Source organism: Anneissia japonica, unplaced genomic scaffold (genome assembly GCF_011630105.1).
Source record: "Anneissia japonica isolate Jap-2015-1 unplaced genomic scaffold, ASM1163010v1 scaffold5330_len1712360_cov203, whole genome shotgun sequence".
In the NCBI taxonomy this organism is placed as follows: Eukaryota; Metazoa; Echinodermata; class Crinoidea; order Comatulida; family Comatulidae; genus Anneissia; species Anneissia japonica.
In genome coordinates, this window is record NW_022711894.1 from 614513 (window position 1) to 633323 (window position 18811).

Sequence of the window (18811 nt, forward strand, 5' to 3'; positions counted from 1 at the left end):
ATAAAGTCATAATTATATTCATTAGATAAGCAGGGGCATAGGCTGGTTTTAGTAAGAGGGAGGAAAACGTGCGAAAATTGAAGATGCGGAACTTAATCCCTAATGAAACTTAATGGTCATTTTTAGTATTTTAACTCATCAGTAGAACCAATTTGCTACCATGGGGGTGTCTGCAAACCCCAACCCCTGGCATGCTAATTAACCTGCTGACTTTCCCCTTTTTGGAACCTCCTTTCTTTTTAATATCTTTCCAGTCCAATGGCAATAGACTTGATGATGTTATCAGGATAGAGCAGGGAGTTGTTATAGTGTATAGGAGCCATGCTTATTAACTTGATATACAGTAATTTGCCATCTACATCAGCATCCATCATGTCTCAAATATCCCATACAGTACCATTTAAGAATGACACTCCCCAACCCTTGAACTCCACAAAAGACCATTTTCCCCCCAGTATTCAGTTACCACCAGTATAGTTTGTGGACCATATAGCTCTACTCAACATAAAATATTTAGTGGTAATCCCATATTGACAGCTGACTGAAGTCTGTGACAACATTATGACTTGGGCCTCACAGCCTGCTGTATATAATTAGATCAGCTAGACATGGTTACATAGTAAACATAAGTATAATCACATTAATAATTTCCTAGCCCCCTTCCACTTCAGTTCCTAGTATCAACACCTCAATCACAAACCACATCACAGGCCACCAAATATATCTGCCTAGTAAACCATATTTGATGTTACAGGGGTTTAATGACATATTTAAGAAACTCAACAAACAAGCAATAGCTGACAGTTCATGCTTAGAAGAGTGAAACTGCAATTTTTAGTACCATTTGTGATAATCAAGCTTAAAAGATACTTAAACAGGCAGGTTTAAGATTTGATCACCATGGGTGGTCTGTCAATGTCAAGTCTAGTTGATCCAAGAGGACAGTGATTCCTTCTGAAGTTTCTAAACTCTATTCCTCTGGGAGATTGTCTGATGAAGTTATTAAAAGTTAATTGCATAATGTGGATATGGTTAAGAGATATATTTTTTGAGGTGACTTAGTTATTACATGGGGGAAAGAAGCAGTGGTGTAGCCAACATTTAGTATGAATCCATGAAGAATAAGATATGTATACATATGTGTTACAATATGTTTTATTGCAATGGATATTGTAGTCTACAACTATATGTAGCAGAATTTTAAAACGGTGTAGCATTGCTTATTGCTAGCAATAAAAATTGTAAATATGAGTATGTCTGTATTTTTCTGGTGTGTCACAGATAAAGAATCAGATAATCACTATCAGAATCATAACTGAAAAAATGTAGCATATCATAATATGAGAATAATCATGTCTGGGGTTAACAGATATGAATCATGGCTGCAATATATATGACTGCAATAGTTTGGTTCAATGGCAGCAATAGAGAATCAGAAAATAACAGTTTGCTGTATAGCAGATGGTGAAATGGCAGAGATAATGTAGCGTTAGAAATGTAGCATGTATCCTCAGTATTCAGGACTTAACAGTCCACATGTAATGATTGGTAACAATTCACAATCAGAACATAGATGGGTTGAATATGTTGTAGAAGTTTCAATTAAATGAAATTTTATGAAATTTATGACCGAAACACTGACATATTTTTTATAATTTTAAGACAAGATTGTTTTAATACAGTACTGTAGATAAACCTTTAAATATAATTAAAATATTTAATCAACCTCAAATTGATAAAAGGTGTGTGATTAAGTTAGATATGCGGTGTCCTCTTCTATACACAGATGGATGGACACAAACTAGAGCCCGTTCGAGCAAAAAAATATCTGTGCGATTTACCAGTTATTTCACCGGTACACACTTTTTAAAACCGCTCGGACACTAGTCTAATTACCTTACCATCTGGATTATCCGCGACAATTTTGACCACCAAATTGCTGGGTAGAATTCTGTGTATGAAATGACCATGGAGCCGGAGGCGATGATAAATCAACTTAATTGTTTTTCCAAATGTTTTGTCCACAGCCCAGCGCGACATTCAAGAGGTTACGGCCCAGGCATGGTTGCAGCTCTCCTTCACCTCTTCACACATGCACGACGAAATCTAAATTTCATAGCATAGCAATGCGATCGATTTGTAGATTTACAAATTATTCGGAGAAATAAACTTGAATAAACTAGCCTACGTACAGATTTTAAAGCAGCCATTATATAAGTTATTGAGGTACATTATCGTTCCACCATATTTATAGCAGGTATACCTCCTTGGTTAAAGCAGCAGCAGCAAGAAAACAAAGAATGGGTTGTTGACCATGGGATAAGTTGAAATTTACTTCCGGAGTGGTTTCGTTACATGTATTTATCGTGAGCTAAGACTTGTTCGAACGGTGGACCACCCGCTGAGTGCTCAGTGCAATTACCCAGTGAAATAAACGGAATACGGTTGGTGTTTTTTGCTCGAACCGGCCCCTAGTAAGGATGTCAATATTAACCTGACTGACATATACAATTTAGCTCTCATACAATAACAATGGTATCATACTGGTATCAAAGAATACATGTGAAATATATCGATGCTAACAAACTATTTCATAATTACATTGACACATAATTATAAGTACAAATGAACCTTGGTTAGGTAGACCTCGCTAACAAGACCTCCATCTGAGCTGGTATATCACTGCACGAAGGATAAGCCAAATTCTAACATCGGCATCTGCTAGGCCCAGGCAGCTGTTCAATTAATAGGACATGATGTAACAGTTATAAAGCGCAATTAAAAAAATATATGAACATGAATCAGTTGAGAAGGTCCATCTTAGGGCCTAGAATTATGTGGGACAAGTCGGCTAGTTCAAGGTAATGTGACGGTGAAAATTTAGATAGCAAGCTGCGTCTGGGAGAGAACCGAGCCAAGCACACTTAGCCTGGTACACAGCTGTGGACTGCTAGTAACCCTGATGATGGAGGCCACTATTGGACTGCATATGGCCTGAGCATTCGTTAATCATAATATTAATATTAAGCTCGCCTGTGCAGTTTACACCGCACAACAGGGGTATACTAACATTTGACTCCTATGCAAAACAAACTCATACAACCAGACAAAATAGACACGTCCTTGAGTCAAAATTTAATTTTCATTATCATACACTTATCATAATAATTTTAAGAGTGAGACAAGGAAGCAGTTTTAAACATAAAATAGTTGTGACAGGACTCGTACAGGAGACTAAATAAGTGAAGGCATGTGAGACAAAGTAATTAACACAATGAAAACATCCCGCTAATGGATTAGGCAGGCAGCTGAGAATATTATCAAAAGAGGGTCAAGTAATCTATTGAAATAAAGTAAACTCAGGATTATACAACTTACATATCATTTACTTCAGTAATGTTTAATCAACCTATAACTTACGTATTTCAGTTGTACTGTACTTAAATATTTGTTGTCACATTACAAGTATTTTGATTATTTTCCTACATTTTTTTAAAGTTTCAAGTCCCTTCATAAGATTATCAGATGGGGTCCTAAGTTGTGATTACAGACCCTTTGTGGTTACCTTATAAAACATACAGTAATAGTTAACAATAAATTTTTCCCCTTGGGTTTTTTTCTTTTTTTGTAAATTAAATTTTCTCTCATATTATTAAAATCAATTCATACTGTATTTGATTTAGTTATATTAATTTGTTTTTGCATTTTTGTATACATATAATGTATTTAAATTTTCTCTCATATTATTAAAACCAATTTATACTGTATTTGATTTAGTTATATTAATTTGGTTTTGCATTTTTGTATACATATAATGTATTTAAATTTTCTCTCATATTATCAAAATCAATTTATACTGTATTTGATTTAGTTATATTAATTTGGTTTTGCATTTTTGTATACACCAATCAGAAACGAGTGAGTGACAGTGACTTTAAAGTGATTTATGATAAATATTTTGTGACTGCAAACCAAGGTATAACAATTGTCATACCACAATGGTCAGAATTAATCAAATATTTGATCAGACTTTTTTATTGGTATTCTGTATCTTGTATCTAATATATATTTAATCAAACACTTTTCATGTTTGTTTGAAGTCGAACAATGTTCCACTTCATCGGAGAAAGACTCAACAATTTTTATGTTGGTTTGAAGTCAAACAAAATGTTCTACTACATCATTCAAACCTGATCAATCATTTTTCATGTCTGTTTGAAGTTAAACAATGTTCTAGGTCTTTCACCATAAAAAGTCTAATAAAATATTTTTCATGTTTGTTTGAAGCAGAACAATGTTCTATGTCATCAGAAAAAAATGTAATCAAACACTTTCCATTTTGGTTTGAAGTCGAACAAAGTACTTCATCAGAAAAAGTCTCATCAAACACTTCTCTCTACAGAGTAACATGCTTTCAGGAATTGGACTAAACATTGTAACATTAAACCTAATGAAATATATATTTGAACAGACAAATAAACTACCTCTGTGAAATATGCCAGTAAATACCAGCATGTCCGGAATGTTTGTCAGGAATGGTGATCAAAATTTAGGGTCTTGCACATTCAAAGTTATTTTAGATAATTTACAGCAATATTTTGCGAAAGACAACAGTATTTTAATTCATCTCTAGAGCAATACAAGAAAGTTTAGTAAATTACCTCCTTGGTTTAATAATACACTACAGTACTGTACAGTTAATCAATTGACATGTCTTGGGATTTTTTTTATAAAAAAAAATTGTTTATATAAAACACAAAAATCATATTTCATTGGTTATATTTTACTCGAGAAAAACTAAGTACTTTTAAATTCCTTTTAATTGGCCATGTCATAATTTTATTTTAAAAAAAAGAATGCCGAGAATCAGACTGGATTGTTGTCAAAGCAAACATATTCAACATTATTTTAAATGACTATTGGCCTATTTTGATACTAAAGTTTACTTCTTATATGCCTAAAAAGTAGGTGAATTTTTTTGGGCATATGAATTTACTAACAAATAATCATTAATAATTGGTTAATTGATATTGGGTCAATGAAAGAAAATGATGATGATGATAATGACAAACACAGGCTTAGCCAGCGAGCCGTCCAGCCGTCTTTTGGACGGCCTACAATTATTTAGGATGGCCGCTTTTACCGTGACGGCTTGGCCTAATCAGCTCGGCCTAGCCTAATTGGGCCTGGTCTACCTTTAGCAAATTCTTTATATTCTTCAAATCTATCGAATGTTACATTAAACTAAGCTAAATCATATACAGTACGTTTGATAAAAACAACATTTACTCATTGAATGTACGTTGTTTTCGTACAAATATTTGGTGGGGATTGCCAAAAATTGGCGTGGCCCACCCATCGGCTCAGTGCCACGCCCACTGACTTCCATTTTGGAAGGCCTATTTTATTTTTCTGGCTAAACTCCTAATGACAAATGATAATGACGCATTGATGATGATAATGATGACAACTGATAATGAATCAATGATGATGATAAATATAAATGAATCATCATTTATATTTATCATCATCATTTATATTTATCAATGATGATGATAAATAAATGATGATGACTCATGGATGAATCATGATGATTGTAGTGGTGATGATAAAAACAATGATGATGATGATGATGATTATGATGATGATGATGATGATGATGATGATGATGATGATGATGATTAGGATGATGTTGATGATGATGATGATGATGATAATGATGATGATGATGATGATGGATAAACATGATGGTGAATATGACAATGATGATAATGATTGTTAAAAATGTTAATGATTTACTAATGATGAACGATAATGATTTAATTTGAGAATTTATCAAACCCATAGAAAACAATGACAATGTAAAAACTAAAAAAAAACACATCTAGGTCTATGTTTATCCCAAGAAGGAAATAATACCTGCCAAAGCTTGTTAGTGACCCACTTGCTGCCGTGAGCATTTCTCTGACTAGATGTAGTAGATTTTTGGCCTCTAGGCCCAGAAATAACAGAGATATTTTCTGAATCTCTGGAGATATGAGTGAACACTATCTTATATCAATCAATACAAAGTAATGAATTTCATATTTTTATTAAAAGCTCGGATTTCTACCTTTGTTATGAGTAACTGGCTAACATGAAACCAGAATTGAGATAGTTGCTATGATGTTATGATCATCCTTAGTGATAAACGAAACAGGCACGCTACTCAACTCGGCAGGAGATAAAAACCGTAACAATTCTAAATGCCCAAATATCGAGAATGAGTTAAGTTTTTAAATTTGTTTTCCTCATTTCAATGGCGAACATAAATCTCTGATGTTTGAAAAAAAAAATTCTGTTTAGTGTTTAGAGAGTAGAATTCAATGTTTAGGACTACAGTACTACCATAACTACAGTTAATCGTCATCTATTATCAATTATTTAAAATAAAAAGCCCTGTTTTTAGAAATTCTCTTGTTTCTGAAAACTTCCATGGAGTTATTTTCTCCATCATCTACACAGTATCCTATACAAGTGCCAGACATAAATACCCAGTAGGTACAAACAAGATACAAAATAAACTAACACAAGTTCACCTGGCTATGAAAATAAATCTGTATAAGGTCAATTAAGGTCACAATATTTTCATCCTCTGCCTTTTAGTTACTATAATTTGTTCTGGAGGTTTTTAAAACTTTATCTACTGTAGTTCAGCCAAACATTCTAAAAGGCTCAATGTTCTGATAACACATATTTTGCTATTCACTTTGTGGAACCAATATTATAAGAACTTAATTGTTGAATCAAATGCAAAAAAAAAAATATAATTAGAGGACAGTGGGAGTAATGGGATAAGGTCATTGCCTGTCAATAACAATAATGATAATTATTCACGGCGTGATCACACCATCTGCACCCCCACCCCCACATCTGCCCCAGATACAGGCCATACCAGATTTAATGTAACAAAAATAATATAAATCTATAACATTTATGGAGGCCATCACTATTAACATATTATCTGTAGGTACACTTTAAACGTTATTTAAAATAAATACTTGTACAGCTAGCCAGCAGACCATCAAAGGTTTGATTAACCATCGGTATATAATGCAACATTGTATTAATATTATTATATTGTAATTTTATTTTATATTATTTTTATTATTATAGAACCAGCTCTCAATATTTATTAAGAAGGCAACATTTTTTAATATGTTTAAGGACTACCTAAAAAGAACATTTTTACTATATAATTTGTCTTTTCTTATATAGCACTCTGAAGAGAGATATCATAGGGCACTACCTGTATATTAAAAACCTATATATTATTATTATTATTATTATTATTATTTATTATTATACTGTCAGCCACCCTGCAGTGAATTGATATGACTGACAGGAGTGAAACCAAGTAAGCACTAAAATACACAAAACATTTCTAACAGTTCATAATAATGTTATACTTGATAGTTTAACTACAGACATTATGTGCCCTCCTGACTCCTAGTATACAGTAGGACTACAGACATCAACAGAATTTACAGCTTATCACCCTGGGTGTCCTGTAGACCTGAGTCTTATCTCTTTCCTATTAACTGCCAAATAAAACATTAAATTGGCTTTACTCAGCGACTTGAATGATATAATTCGGTTACAATCACAGTGAAATATGAATGACAGCCACCCTTGTGTTACATTGTACAGTAAATAAATAGGTGTGTAGAAATAAGTATGTGATGTGATGGCAGAGATAATAATTAAATGAACAGTGTTGAAGGGGAGGGCGATCTTTCCATTTAATCTGCTAGTAAAAAGTGGCTCTATATTCAGGGGGATAAGCTTTTTTATGTTGGACTTTGTGGTCAATACAGAATATAATATGAAGGAGGCTGCAGTGCCCAAACGAGACATAGAAAAATCAAGGCTTTGAAAATTTCAAAGAAGGAAATGTTTTTCCCTCTTTCTGGTCAGAAAAGTCATGGGTGATGGCCTGTCTCATGGTGGTGGGTTGGGGGTTATATTATAACATTGGCAAGGAGACATGGGCCACCTCTGGACTCAAGATGATTTTTCACGATAATCTGCTCTCATGCGGCTTACCTGCCCAAGATCTAGGGTGATGGTGACGTAATGAAACTGGCCACCATTTGATATCGAGGGACTCTGCCACCAGGAACCAGTCCCGTCGATGGCGTTGGTAATTTGATGGCGTTCTTTTGGATAAGGACTGTTCTGATCGCATATCAGACATTGTGGATTAATGTTTGTTGTCTGCTCATCTGGGATGATTTCAACCAGGCGACAGTAATTCTCGGGACCATCTTCGCCGCATGTTGCATTTGTGGTGATTTTGGCTTTGGTGGCAAGGTTGAAGATGTGAGGAAAGAGGCCTGGAAGACAAAAGAAATGAATTTTTACTATTTTATATGTCAGATAATCTTAATAACACCATAAAAATAATCCTAATCTGATTAATTGATAATCTTAATAACACCATAAAAATAATCATAATCTGATTAATTGTTGCAATTGAAGAATAAAACAATTATATCCATTGCCCAATAATTTGGAAATTTAAGTACAGATGTATGTCAATATTAAAGTTGCATTAAAATTTGACTGAAGCATTCTGGTTGTCAATCAACAGATCAATTAAAGCAAAATTATTTTTTAATGCTTCACATAAACCCTTGATGGCAGACAATTTAAAGAATTTTCCAAGTATATTTTTTTGAAATTTTTTCTTAGCTCTGACTATTAGCATTAAGAATGAGCCAAAAAATCAACCTTCTCCAGCACGTACTATAGTGCATAAATTCATACCACCACAAAATGCTTAGTGACAGAAAATATTTTTTTATTCCTTTAACATTTATGTGGCACCACAATCCTTCTGTACACTAGACATATAGAACTTATGTATAATTAAAGATATCTTCAGCTGACAAAATGCAAGTTCAAAAAGTACAATGAAAATTTTACTGATTCAGAAGAAAATTCTTTTTTTTTTCACTGTGATTATTTAGCAATAACCTTATTGGATATTAAGAAAGTGTCAATATCATGTCAGCCAATTATAATCCATGACTTTTAAGTTAATAGCAGCATGATGATAATCCATGGTGTTGATTCAATTATTTCAAGTGGTGGTACATTCACTTTCACTACTCCTGATAGTGAACTTGAACTTGCAATTGTTATTTCAATACTTAAATAACCTAGTTCAAACTTTAATTCACAGAGGGAATATAAGGTCCAAGGTGGCTTATAATAAGTCTATACTTAAAGAGACAATCTCTCACAACACTGTATAAGCTTTAAAATCAAATTTATGTAGGCCACTCATCCCTTGTTAAAATATAAATATGCTGAATTCTGTGATTAAATTCGTAATTCAACCTTACTAGGTATACACAATTGCATCCCATATCGTCATGGATCACTGATTATCCAATGCCAGTAAAATAACAATGAAGTTGAAGATGAAGATGATTAAATGTGTGATGTAATATGATCACATGATGAATGTAAGAATATACATTCCCATTTACAAACTACAAATTAAATTGTAAGTTTTTACAATGCCATTGAGGGATTTTATTCTCAATAACAATTACGTTTAAAAAAAAAAAACAAGATCACATTAACTACACATTAATATTCATGATTTCTGTTCAGAATTGTGGAGTTAAAGCTGCAAGTCCCAGATTATTTTCTACCTTTACCTTAATTTACCTTATAAAGCTACAATCTAAACTGCAACAAGTCAACCTGCAAAAATTCCCCTTTAAAAAACAGGATGTTAAATAATGAAACACATCCAACTTAAGTGCCATTGGCCTATATATGCACTACATAACCCAAAGCTGGTAAGAACACCTCCCAGGGGGAGGGTTAAGCCACTAACCCTCCCCTATTTTCACCAGATCTGTCACAAATGTAAGATAAATTAGAACTCACAAGGGATATAAATTCAGTCATTGCTAAACAAGATCTAATTATAAATGAATTCCCTAGGCAGTGATTGTTAACACACTGTTACCTCAAGTGTATGAATAATGTAAGGCCAATAAGGACCCACTGGGACCTCAACTCCAGCTATTGGCCTTGCACATGTTCTAATAGCTGAACTGCATTTCTTATAAAAGTGCAACCACTTTTAAGTATTCAATCTTTCTGGTTTTTGGAATATAGTCCAATTTTTATGTTCAATTTGCTTAATATATGATTGTACATGGAAAAAATATAAGCAAAAATACGCAGTTAATTCAACACAATACAGCAATGTATACCTATACAATAGAGAGACATGTAGGCCTACATAGTTGTTGCTTGATGGCCACATGTAATATTTTATAGGCCAATACATATTCTTTCTGTGACACAATAGTATAAATACTATTATACAAGAATACTACTGTAGTATACAAGAATTTACTGTAATTTCTGGCAATTTAAATGATTTTCTTTGTAAAAAAAAACATTTTCAGCATAACTCCACACAATGTCATATACTGTATGTACAAGTATCAAAACGAGTACAATTTTGCCCAGGATCAGTATTTCAATTTCAGGCTCAATATGTTATTTTGTTCTAACTTTACACATTTTTCAAAGATAGAAATTATTATTGGGAAAATAATGTATTTCAGCACAAGCTTAGCCAAGTATTTTGTGTCATTCCCTGGTGGAACTTAGGTTTTTCTAGTTATAAAATAAAAAATGCATTTGACATTTGACCTCAGTCTCTTTTTAAGCAATTTCAGTTTCTGTGTTCTTATAGAATGTGTTCTTATAAAAAAAAAAGTGAAGTTCACCATTCAAACAATGTTATTTTCTGCACAAACAAAGCTTAACGGATGGTGAAACCTTCACAAGTTTACAATCTAACCCAAATAAAAGGCTCTGTATTTTGATTATTAAATTATCAATTTCCATGACCTGAGCCTTGATGAAATTATATTCCATTATTTTTATAGCATTTTTTGTAAATGAACAAAATATGACAATAGGAATTAATATGAACAATTATTTGCTGACTACACATAAAATTTTGCCCAGGCTCAGTGTTCTTATTGTTTGGCCGATTTCAGGCTAAAAAATGTTCTTATTTTACACACTTTTCAAACATAAAAAATTATTATTGTACTGGAATGTAGGTAAAAATGGCCCCGGGGAAAAATGGGCCCTGAAAATAGACCCCGGAAAAACTGGCCCCAGTGTACCTCCTAAACCTTCCTTAATGGCTGCTACAGCTTTGTGTCACATTATAGTACATGCCATCCCAACCCACAATTTTCTTAGTCTCTGCATTCCTTGCCACACCTCCCACTACCCCCCCCCCACACCTCCATCAATCAACTCCCTACAATGTTTTGTTAGCATAGACCAGTAAATTAATAGCAGACCAGTAATTTTCAAGGTTTTATTCACAATGCAAAAAAATGTGTTCAATACCAGTACTGTGCACCAGCCTAGAATGAATCTTGCTGAGAATAATGTGGGGGAAGCCATGATTTATTGGCCTACTGTAATGTATTGTAAACCTTCCTTGCGAAAATTTTGACAAGGAAATACTGTAACAATCAAATATAAAAGGTACTCACTTATGTACTTAATTATTCATACAGTATGTCTTACTTGAAATTTGAAATTAATTGAAAACTGTAAATAAAATCAATACAGATCATATTTTTAGGTTGTCACTGTCACCTTAGTTGACATGTTTGTTCCAGTAAAGTTTCACGAACATAAATCATAAGTTGGGATTGAGGAAATTGGTTTGTTTTTGTTCTATGTATTTTCAGTTGGTGTTTATTGATGCTGTGTCAGTCCACTAACCTACTGTACATATAAGGTTCCCACCAGTATTAATAAAAATGGTGAATGAGTCTAACATGGGCATACTGTATGTTTTTCATACAAGTTCAGGTTAGTATACATTTAAATGTGATAATTGATTTACTTCAATTCACTGGAAAATGGGTCAAAATCACTTTTCATCAGGCTCATTATTCACTTGGTTTGATAGTCATAACATTAGCTTCCCCAGATATATTATATACCAGAGGGTTACTAGTCATAATCAAGAAAGATTTGCTAGTCAAAAAAAAAGTAGCACTGTATAGCTACTCGATAATATACCCTCAAATGAAGACCCCTAACAATAAAATATAAAAGGTACTCACTTATGTACTTAATTATTCATACAGTATGTCTTACTTGAAATTTGAAATTAATTGAAAACTGTAAATAACATCAATACAGATCATATTTTTAGGTTGTCACTGTCACCTTAGTTGACATGTTTGTTCCAGTAAAGTTTCACGAACATAAATCATAAGTTGGGATTGAGGAAATTGGTTTGTTTTTGTTCTACGTATTTTCAGTTGGTGTTTATTGATGCTGTGTCAGTCCACTAACCTACTGTACATATAAGGTTCCCACCAGTATTAATAAAAATGGTGAATGAGTCTAACATGGGCATACTGTATGTTTTTCATACAAGTTCAGGTTAGTATACATTTAAATGTGATAATTGATTTACTTCAATTCACTGGAAAATGGGTCAAAATCACTTTTCATCAGGCTCATTATTCACTTGGTTTGATAGTCATAACATTAGCTTCCCCAGATATATTATATACCAGAGGGTTACTAGTCATAATCAAGAAAGATTTGCTAGTCAAAAAAAAAGTAGCACTGTATAGCTACTCGATAATATACCCTCAAATGAAGACCCCTCTAATTTTAGACTATTTTCTCAAAGAACCAATAACAATTATCTTTTAACAAAAAGGAATTACCCTTTGATTATATACCAAACCGCTGAGACCGCTCCAAATTTTCAGGTCCCAATGGTGGTTTTGAAATGGTAGGGTGAACTGTATATATGTTTGCTAGTCATAATCAAAAAAAAGATCATTTAGTAATAATGTATAACTGGTTATAATGAAAAGGGGTTCACAAATTAATGACTGGTAAACTCTTTTTAAGTACTTTGGGTACCCTAACACGAGGTTGAAACACACGAAAAGAAAGTGAGCCTACTTTGTATTTTACTATATGTTCATCCATAAAACAAACAAATTAATCTTTTGCAGTAACTGTAAATCTGTTACTGCATAATGTTGCAGTTAGGCCCTATAAAAAATATTGTTAGTTTATCACCCTATCTGTGCAGGAAAAGTGATGAGGGAGAGAGGCTTTTTTTAATTTTTAATTTTGCTAAAGCCAAATATCTGGTGCATTGATATTTAAAGTAAAACATGATTTAGATAATGTAAACAATATCTACTAACTATTTAATAAAATAAACAAATAAAATAAAATAACATTTTTTTTCAAATTTTTTTCTTTTTTTCAAAAAATTTTTTTTACAATTTTTTTTTTTCCAGTACCACAGAAGACATGCACATAGGGGTCATAAACTAATCATTTTTTTTTATTGGGCCTTACAGTATACCTAAATTCTTGGAGCCTTCAAAAGCCTTGGGGTACCTTAGCACAAGGCTGAAATACACAAAAGGTGGGTGAGCCTACAGAGTAGTAGTATGTGACTTTGTGACAACTTTCAACCCAGCTGAGCCTAAAATCAAATTACATAGAGCAGGAGACTCCAAGGGCATTTAGGATCAGAGGTCTAATAATGTGCTCTCATAATAAGGAGTTTCTCACACTAGCAGAAGGTTAAATAAAATTGTTACCAAGAAGATCACAGAGATAATATATTCAGTCTCATTTAGTGGCCTGAAGGTTGGTGTTGAAACATTTCAGGACCAACAGGTAAAATCTGATCCTTATCTGCCACTATTTTTACATTATGTGGAACTCATGGCCTAAGTATGGCTTAACTAGAGTCTATATAGGCCTCAGAATGACTTTATCACAAAGAACATCAATTTCTATTAATGAACAGACTGCTAAATATCTATAAATAATGAATGAAAAGCTCATGACCTGAGAAAACTGCTTCCAGATGTTTAACTGCCAGTGACATTAGTTTTATATTTATGTAGTAATGTACAAAAAGAGAGGTTTAAAGACACAGTGACCTATAGCATCATTATCCACCACCATGCATATTATATGTGTTGACTTTTTGTTCAATGTCTTCCCGAATCTCGACACATGTTCTTCATGAGCGTGTTTCTACTTAGGCCTACAGGACATACCGCAGCAAGCCTTAATATGCTTTACAAGCGATGAGAAAAAGTTACAAAAAAAAACTGTCTGAAATACACTAAAATTTAAAACAATTAGTAGTGGTGATATTTAAATTGTTTAACTGTCAATATCACGCCATTCTGTCGGGCCCTTTTCGTACAGAAAAGCGTCAGATTACCGCAGTATTTCAAAGTGCATGTGTGAAAGGTTAGGACGATAATCATGCTATTGTGTTTACCACAATACTGCAGCAACGTCTATCTAAAAAGGTGTTAATAGCTTCGTTTACCAGTTTGCCTCTTTCTGCTGCTGATTGTACTCATGTGATAACAATCTGATCATGAAACAGGGCCATTAACACAATAAATACCTGACTAAGCTAGTGATAATAAACTAATACATTAAAGTCACCCATAATTTGGTGATGATAATCAAATTAAATAGATGAAATTGTACAGGTTTAGAAAAAATATCACCTCCAACAGTGGCGTAATGACGAGCTGTGGTTGTGGGGTCGGGCGAAAACGTGTTGGGCTCATGAAAGTTCTGTAAAGTATTCATAAAACCTTAAGAACAAATTATGAATGCACTCCCTAGATATATGCCACTGTTAAAACAGACAGAAACCATTCATTAGAGAGAGAACAAAATAGAGTAATGAAAAAAGAAATAGAAGGGTAAATAGATGGAATCAGTACCGAGGTTTGGACAAGCATGTACCAAACATAATATTAAAACAAATAAAATCCAACTACATAATTTAAATGAATGTGATCTGTTAGGCGCTATATAAATATGGTATTATTATTATTATTATTATTATTATTATTATTATTATTATTTTCTATCTTAGAAAAGTGTGTACATTAAGAAAAAAATTAGGAACATTTTGAACCATGGGCAAAATTTTACTGGTTCTAAAAAAAGTATACTATCCATCCAGGGGCAAACTAGTTACAGACAGGTAAATATATGTTTAATATAACTGTTTTCTTTAATTTAACTTGTATATAATACACAATCAGCACACCCTGAAGGGGTGCCTATAGAGCATCTACAAATAGAACTAGCATGTAGAACACAAAACCACCTGAAGAGCAATGACCTAGCAGACACTGCAACAATCATACATCTTTCATATAATTCTCACAGGCATGTAACTCTTGTGCACTACAGGTAATCCCTATATAATGATGAATTAGTTTCAATTTTTTTATCTTACATCAATCTAAAAGGATTGTTATCTGGACCTACCATAGAGAAGTAGGACGAAATTGTACAAAATGAGATTTTTAGATTTGAAACAGTGGACTGAAATACCAAGGCAATGCTTGGCCTAACAGTATTATACTGTAGATTCTGTATCATCAATTCTCTTCCAAACTTCCTTTGCTCAGTTGAAAAGCAGTAACGTTATAAAACATTAGGCCTAGGTCTCAACATTCAAGCCTTCAGGTAGACTAATATGGTGCCAAGCTTCCCAGAATTTCATCCTCTACAAGGTAGGCAAGTTGAAATTAAGCATTTTGGATTAGTCAGATAATCTGTGCGTGGATAACGAAGCTTGTAGAATCGATTGAAAGATAAGAGGACCTTGCAATGTGCAACAAAATCATTACAATTACCTTCTAAAATGTTCCGAACATGATGATTCAAATTGATGATAACTACGATATTGTAATTGTTCTCCAGAAATTTGACAATTAGTGGTTAGCCCCTTGGAATATTTATATCCAGTCCTTGGCAGAGAGGGACTTCCACCGGAAGTTAATGACTAGAACATTTCCTATTGGTGGCTATTAAGCACGAGTGTTTGCCAATCACCGGAAGTATCTACCCACAACAAGGCTCCAGAAAGATAATAACAAGATTTGTCAACACAAAAAAATCAGTAAAAACACCTATTCAATATAAAATTTTAAATAATTAACTCCGGGTTTAAATACTGAGGCCAAAAGCATCAAACAATCAGATTAGTATGGAGACATACTGGAGAAAAATGAAATCATCAAGTGATCGATTACTTTAAAATAGATGTGTACTGTAAAAATACTTTTGAAATACTTCTCTTCAAAGTTTAAAATAAAGCTTGCCAAAAATTAGCTAGGGTAGCACCTTCTGGGTTTCTATTACTGTTTTGAAAATGCAAGAATATTTGGAAAACATTTTTTAACAAAAAAGAATTATTAATTGTAAAAATATGGTACCGGTACTTTCCTACCACATTACTGTGGCTGGGACAATTCCTTCCTCTCCTTCAATTTCGATGATCATTTTCTACAATCTCAGACTTTGGGATGTATACTGGAATCAATATTTCAAAGAAATACCAAATTCTATGTCCAGAAACCTTTTTTAAAGTGAAATACTATAAATAAAAGTGTTGTTTTAGAGGATTTCTATGCTTTGGTTCTGCTAAATCACCTATGTGATATTTTATTGTACACTTGGCACTCAAAACCATGGGTGCACAAAACAGGATATGAAAAAATGTTCACCTAAGCTTCAATAATAATAATTTGCATGGCCTCTTTAAAGAAATTTAACTCAGAGTACAATAATAAGTACAGCATCTAGAATAATTCGCAGCCCTTTGAGAGTTCTGTTGTATAGTGGAGAACAACAGAACACCCTAAGCACATCTTATCACAACAGCCTGAGGGAGGGTGAGCTGAGAACTCAACAATCGCTCAGTAGGAGAAATCATGGCTCATACAGGTGAACGGATGACGACATTGAATCATCAATGTAGCAGACAGCACGGACAATATCACCTGCAAACTGTACAATGATCGTGATGATTACAGAAAAACTCTATAGATTGCCTGAAATGATACTTCACGGGTGACTATTAAATCAGCAACACTTTGCACACCTCTTATTGTTGCTTTTTTACGCACTAACAGATTACTTTATGTACGGTTGCACTATAACTATACGTTATTAAATACATTGGCTCATGGATTACAAGCAATAATAATTCTTGTCAGAATTTGTCTTAATCGAATATGATACTGTAACTGACTCTTGTGAAAGAGTTTTTTTATGCGATTCAGTCACAACAACACTGCCACGTTTTACACAGCTCAGGTTTTCAAAGTTAAAAAAAAAGGATTTATGGTACTGTATGTGTTGTCTGTAAGAAATTGTGCAGTCATAACAAAATTTTAAAAAATATTCAAATATAATGTATTTTGGGCAGTTGGACTATAAAAGTATAATACAAATTTAAATTAATTAATTTGAATTCAATTCAAGTAGAGTTGAAGCCACATGATTAAGGTGCCTACCTTTCAATCCCAGGATCCTGGGTTCAGACCTGACAAGCGACAGGGTTCCTTTTTTTTTCTCATAATCGAAAAACAACCCTCCCCTCCTCTACGCCTCATTATAAGTAGTATATACCAAGAAAATACTATCATGCCGGTACTACAAGTAAAATTTGAATTATTAAACAAGCGAACATTTAACTGCTGACTGTGGTGTTCTTCATACAGATGTTTGATTTGCTATTGGTCTGTTGAAATGAAATAAATAAATGTTCAGCTGAGTGGTTGGCTGAGAGATATTGTTCCTGTTCTTGTGCTGATGACCTCGTTTTTAAACCCGGCCAGTGTTGGGATTTAATTGGAGTCTAATCGCTTTGGCTCCTCGAAAAACCCTCATATTGAGAGTTACTGTAGGCGGGTTAAAGGACAATGTTTGTGTCCGTATGTATGTGTTATATGTTGTATTCAGAATTGGGTGGCACTGCACTGCTACTGTCGCGGATCCCCAGGGATCCAGCCTGAATTTTCGATTTTCAATTGTATGAGGACCAATAGTATTTTACCATAAACTTTGTTTATTAAAGAAAGTTAAACTTTCCTAAAAGAAACTCCCTTCCCATGAACTTGGTTATGGGCCTGATTTAAAAGCTTCCTGAACATGCCAAAAAAAAAAAGTGTTTAAAAGCTTGTCCATACGCAAGTTTATATACTGTAATCATTATCAATTGTTACAAATTTGATGATATAGAGTAATAATATATGTAGTGGTAATGTATAATATATTTTAATTATGCCTATTTTTGATTAATTATTAATCTAAATTTATGTGTATTGGGTAAATCATGGAGGTATAAATTTTATACCTCCATGGGTAAATAAACTGTACAGTTAAATTGTGACTGGCTGCCAGTTACTTGTCAAAATGACTGACAGATGGTTACATCAATGAAAGATCACTGTCAAGGTTTGAATTGTTCTACCATTAGCAAGATGTGTTAACCGTACCACGTTTTCCCTAAGCGCACTAAGTTTTTCCGCAGTCTGTTGGACACGTTGAAATTCGAAACGGTTCTCTTTCAATAAAACTATACATCTTGTACACAAATTGGCTTTTTCACACAGTCTTATACGGCGCCATTGGGCAAAGTTATTCAGTGGAGCATCCCCATCACTTCCCTGTTTGTCTTTCAGATTTATATTATTGTAGTCATGTTAGAAAGAAATATTTTGCTTGGCGTGAGTCAAACAGTGTTCCTTTTATGGAAGTTTACCACATTCTACAATGCAACACTTTGGAATCTGTCTTGGGGTTTGGCTAGAAATCGACTAGGGTTTCATAACAGTAGATGGTGTACTCAATGAAAATATAAACAATACTTAGTAAGCTGTAT

The 18811-nt window shown here is 33.4% G+C and overlaps 1 protein-coding gene across 1 annotated transcript in view; it reads right to left on the reverse strand.

Annotated features, from left to right (window-relative positions):
• Nucleotides 1-18811, reverse strand: part of LOC117107622 (laminin subunit alpha-2-like) — a 137024-nt gene that overhangs the window by 82855 nt on the left and 35358 nt on the right. Inside the window, exon 2 of the mRNA XM_033249331.1 lies at nt 8086-8375. Coding sequence (XP_033105222.1) covers nt 8086-8375 — 290 coding nt within the window. The remainder of the gene's footprint in view (nt 1-8085; nt 8376-18811) is intronic.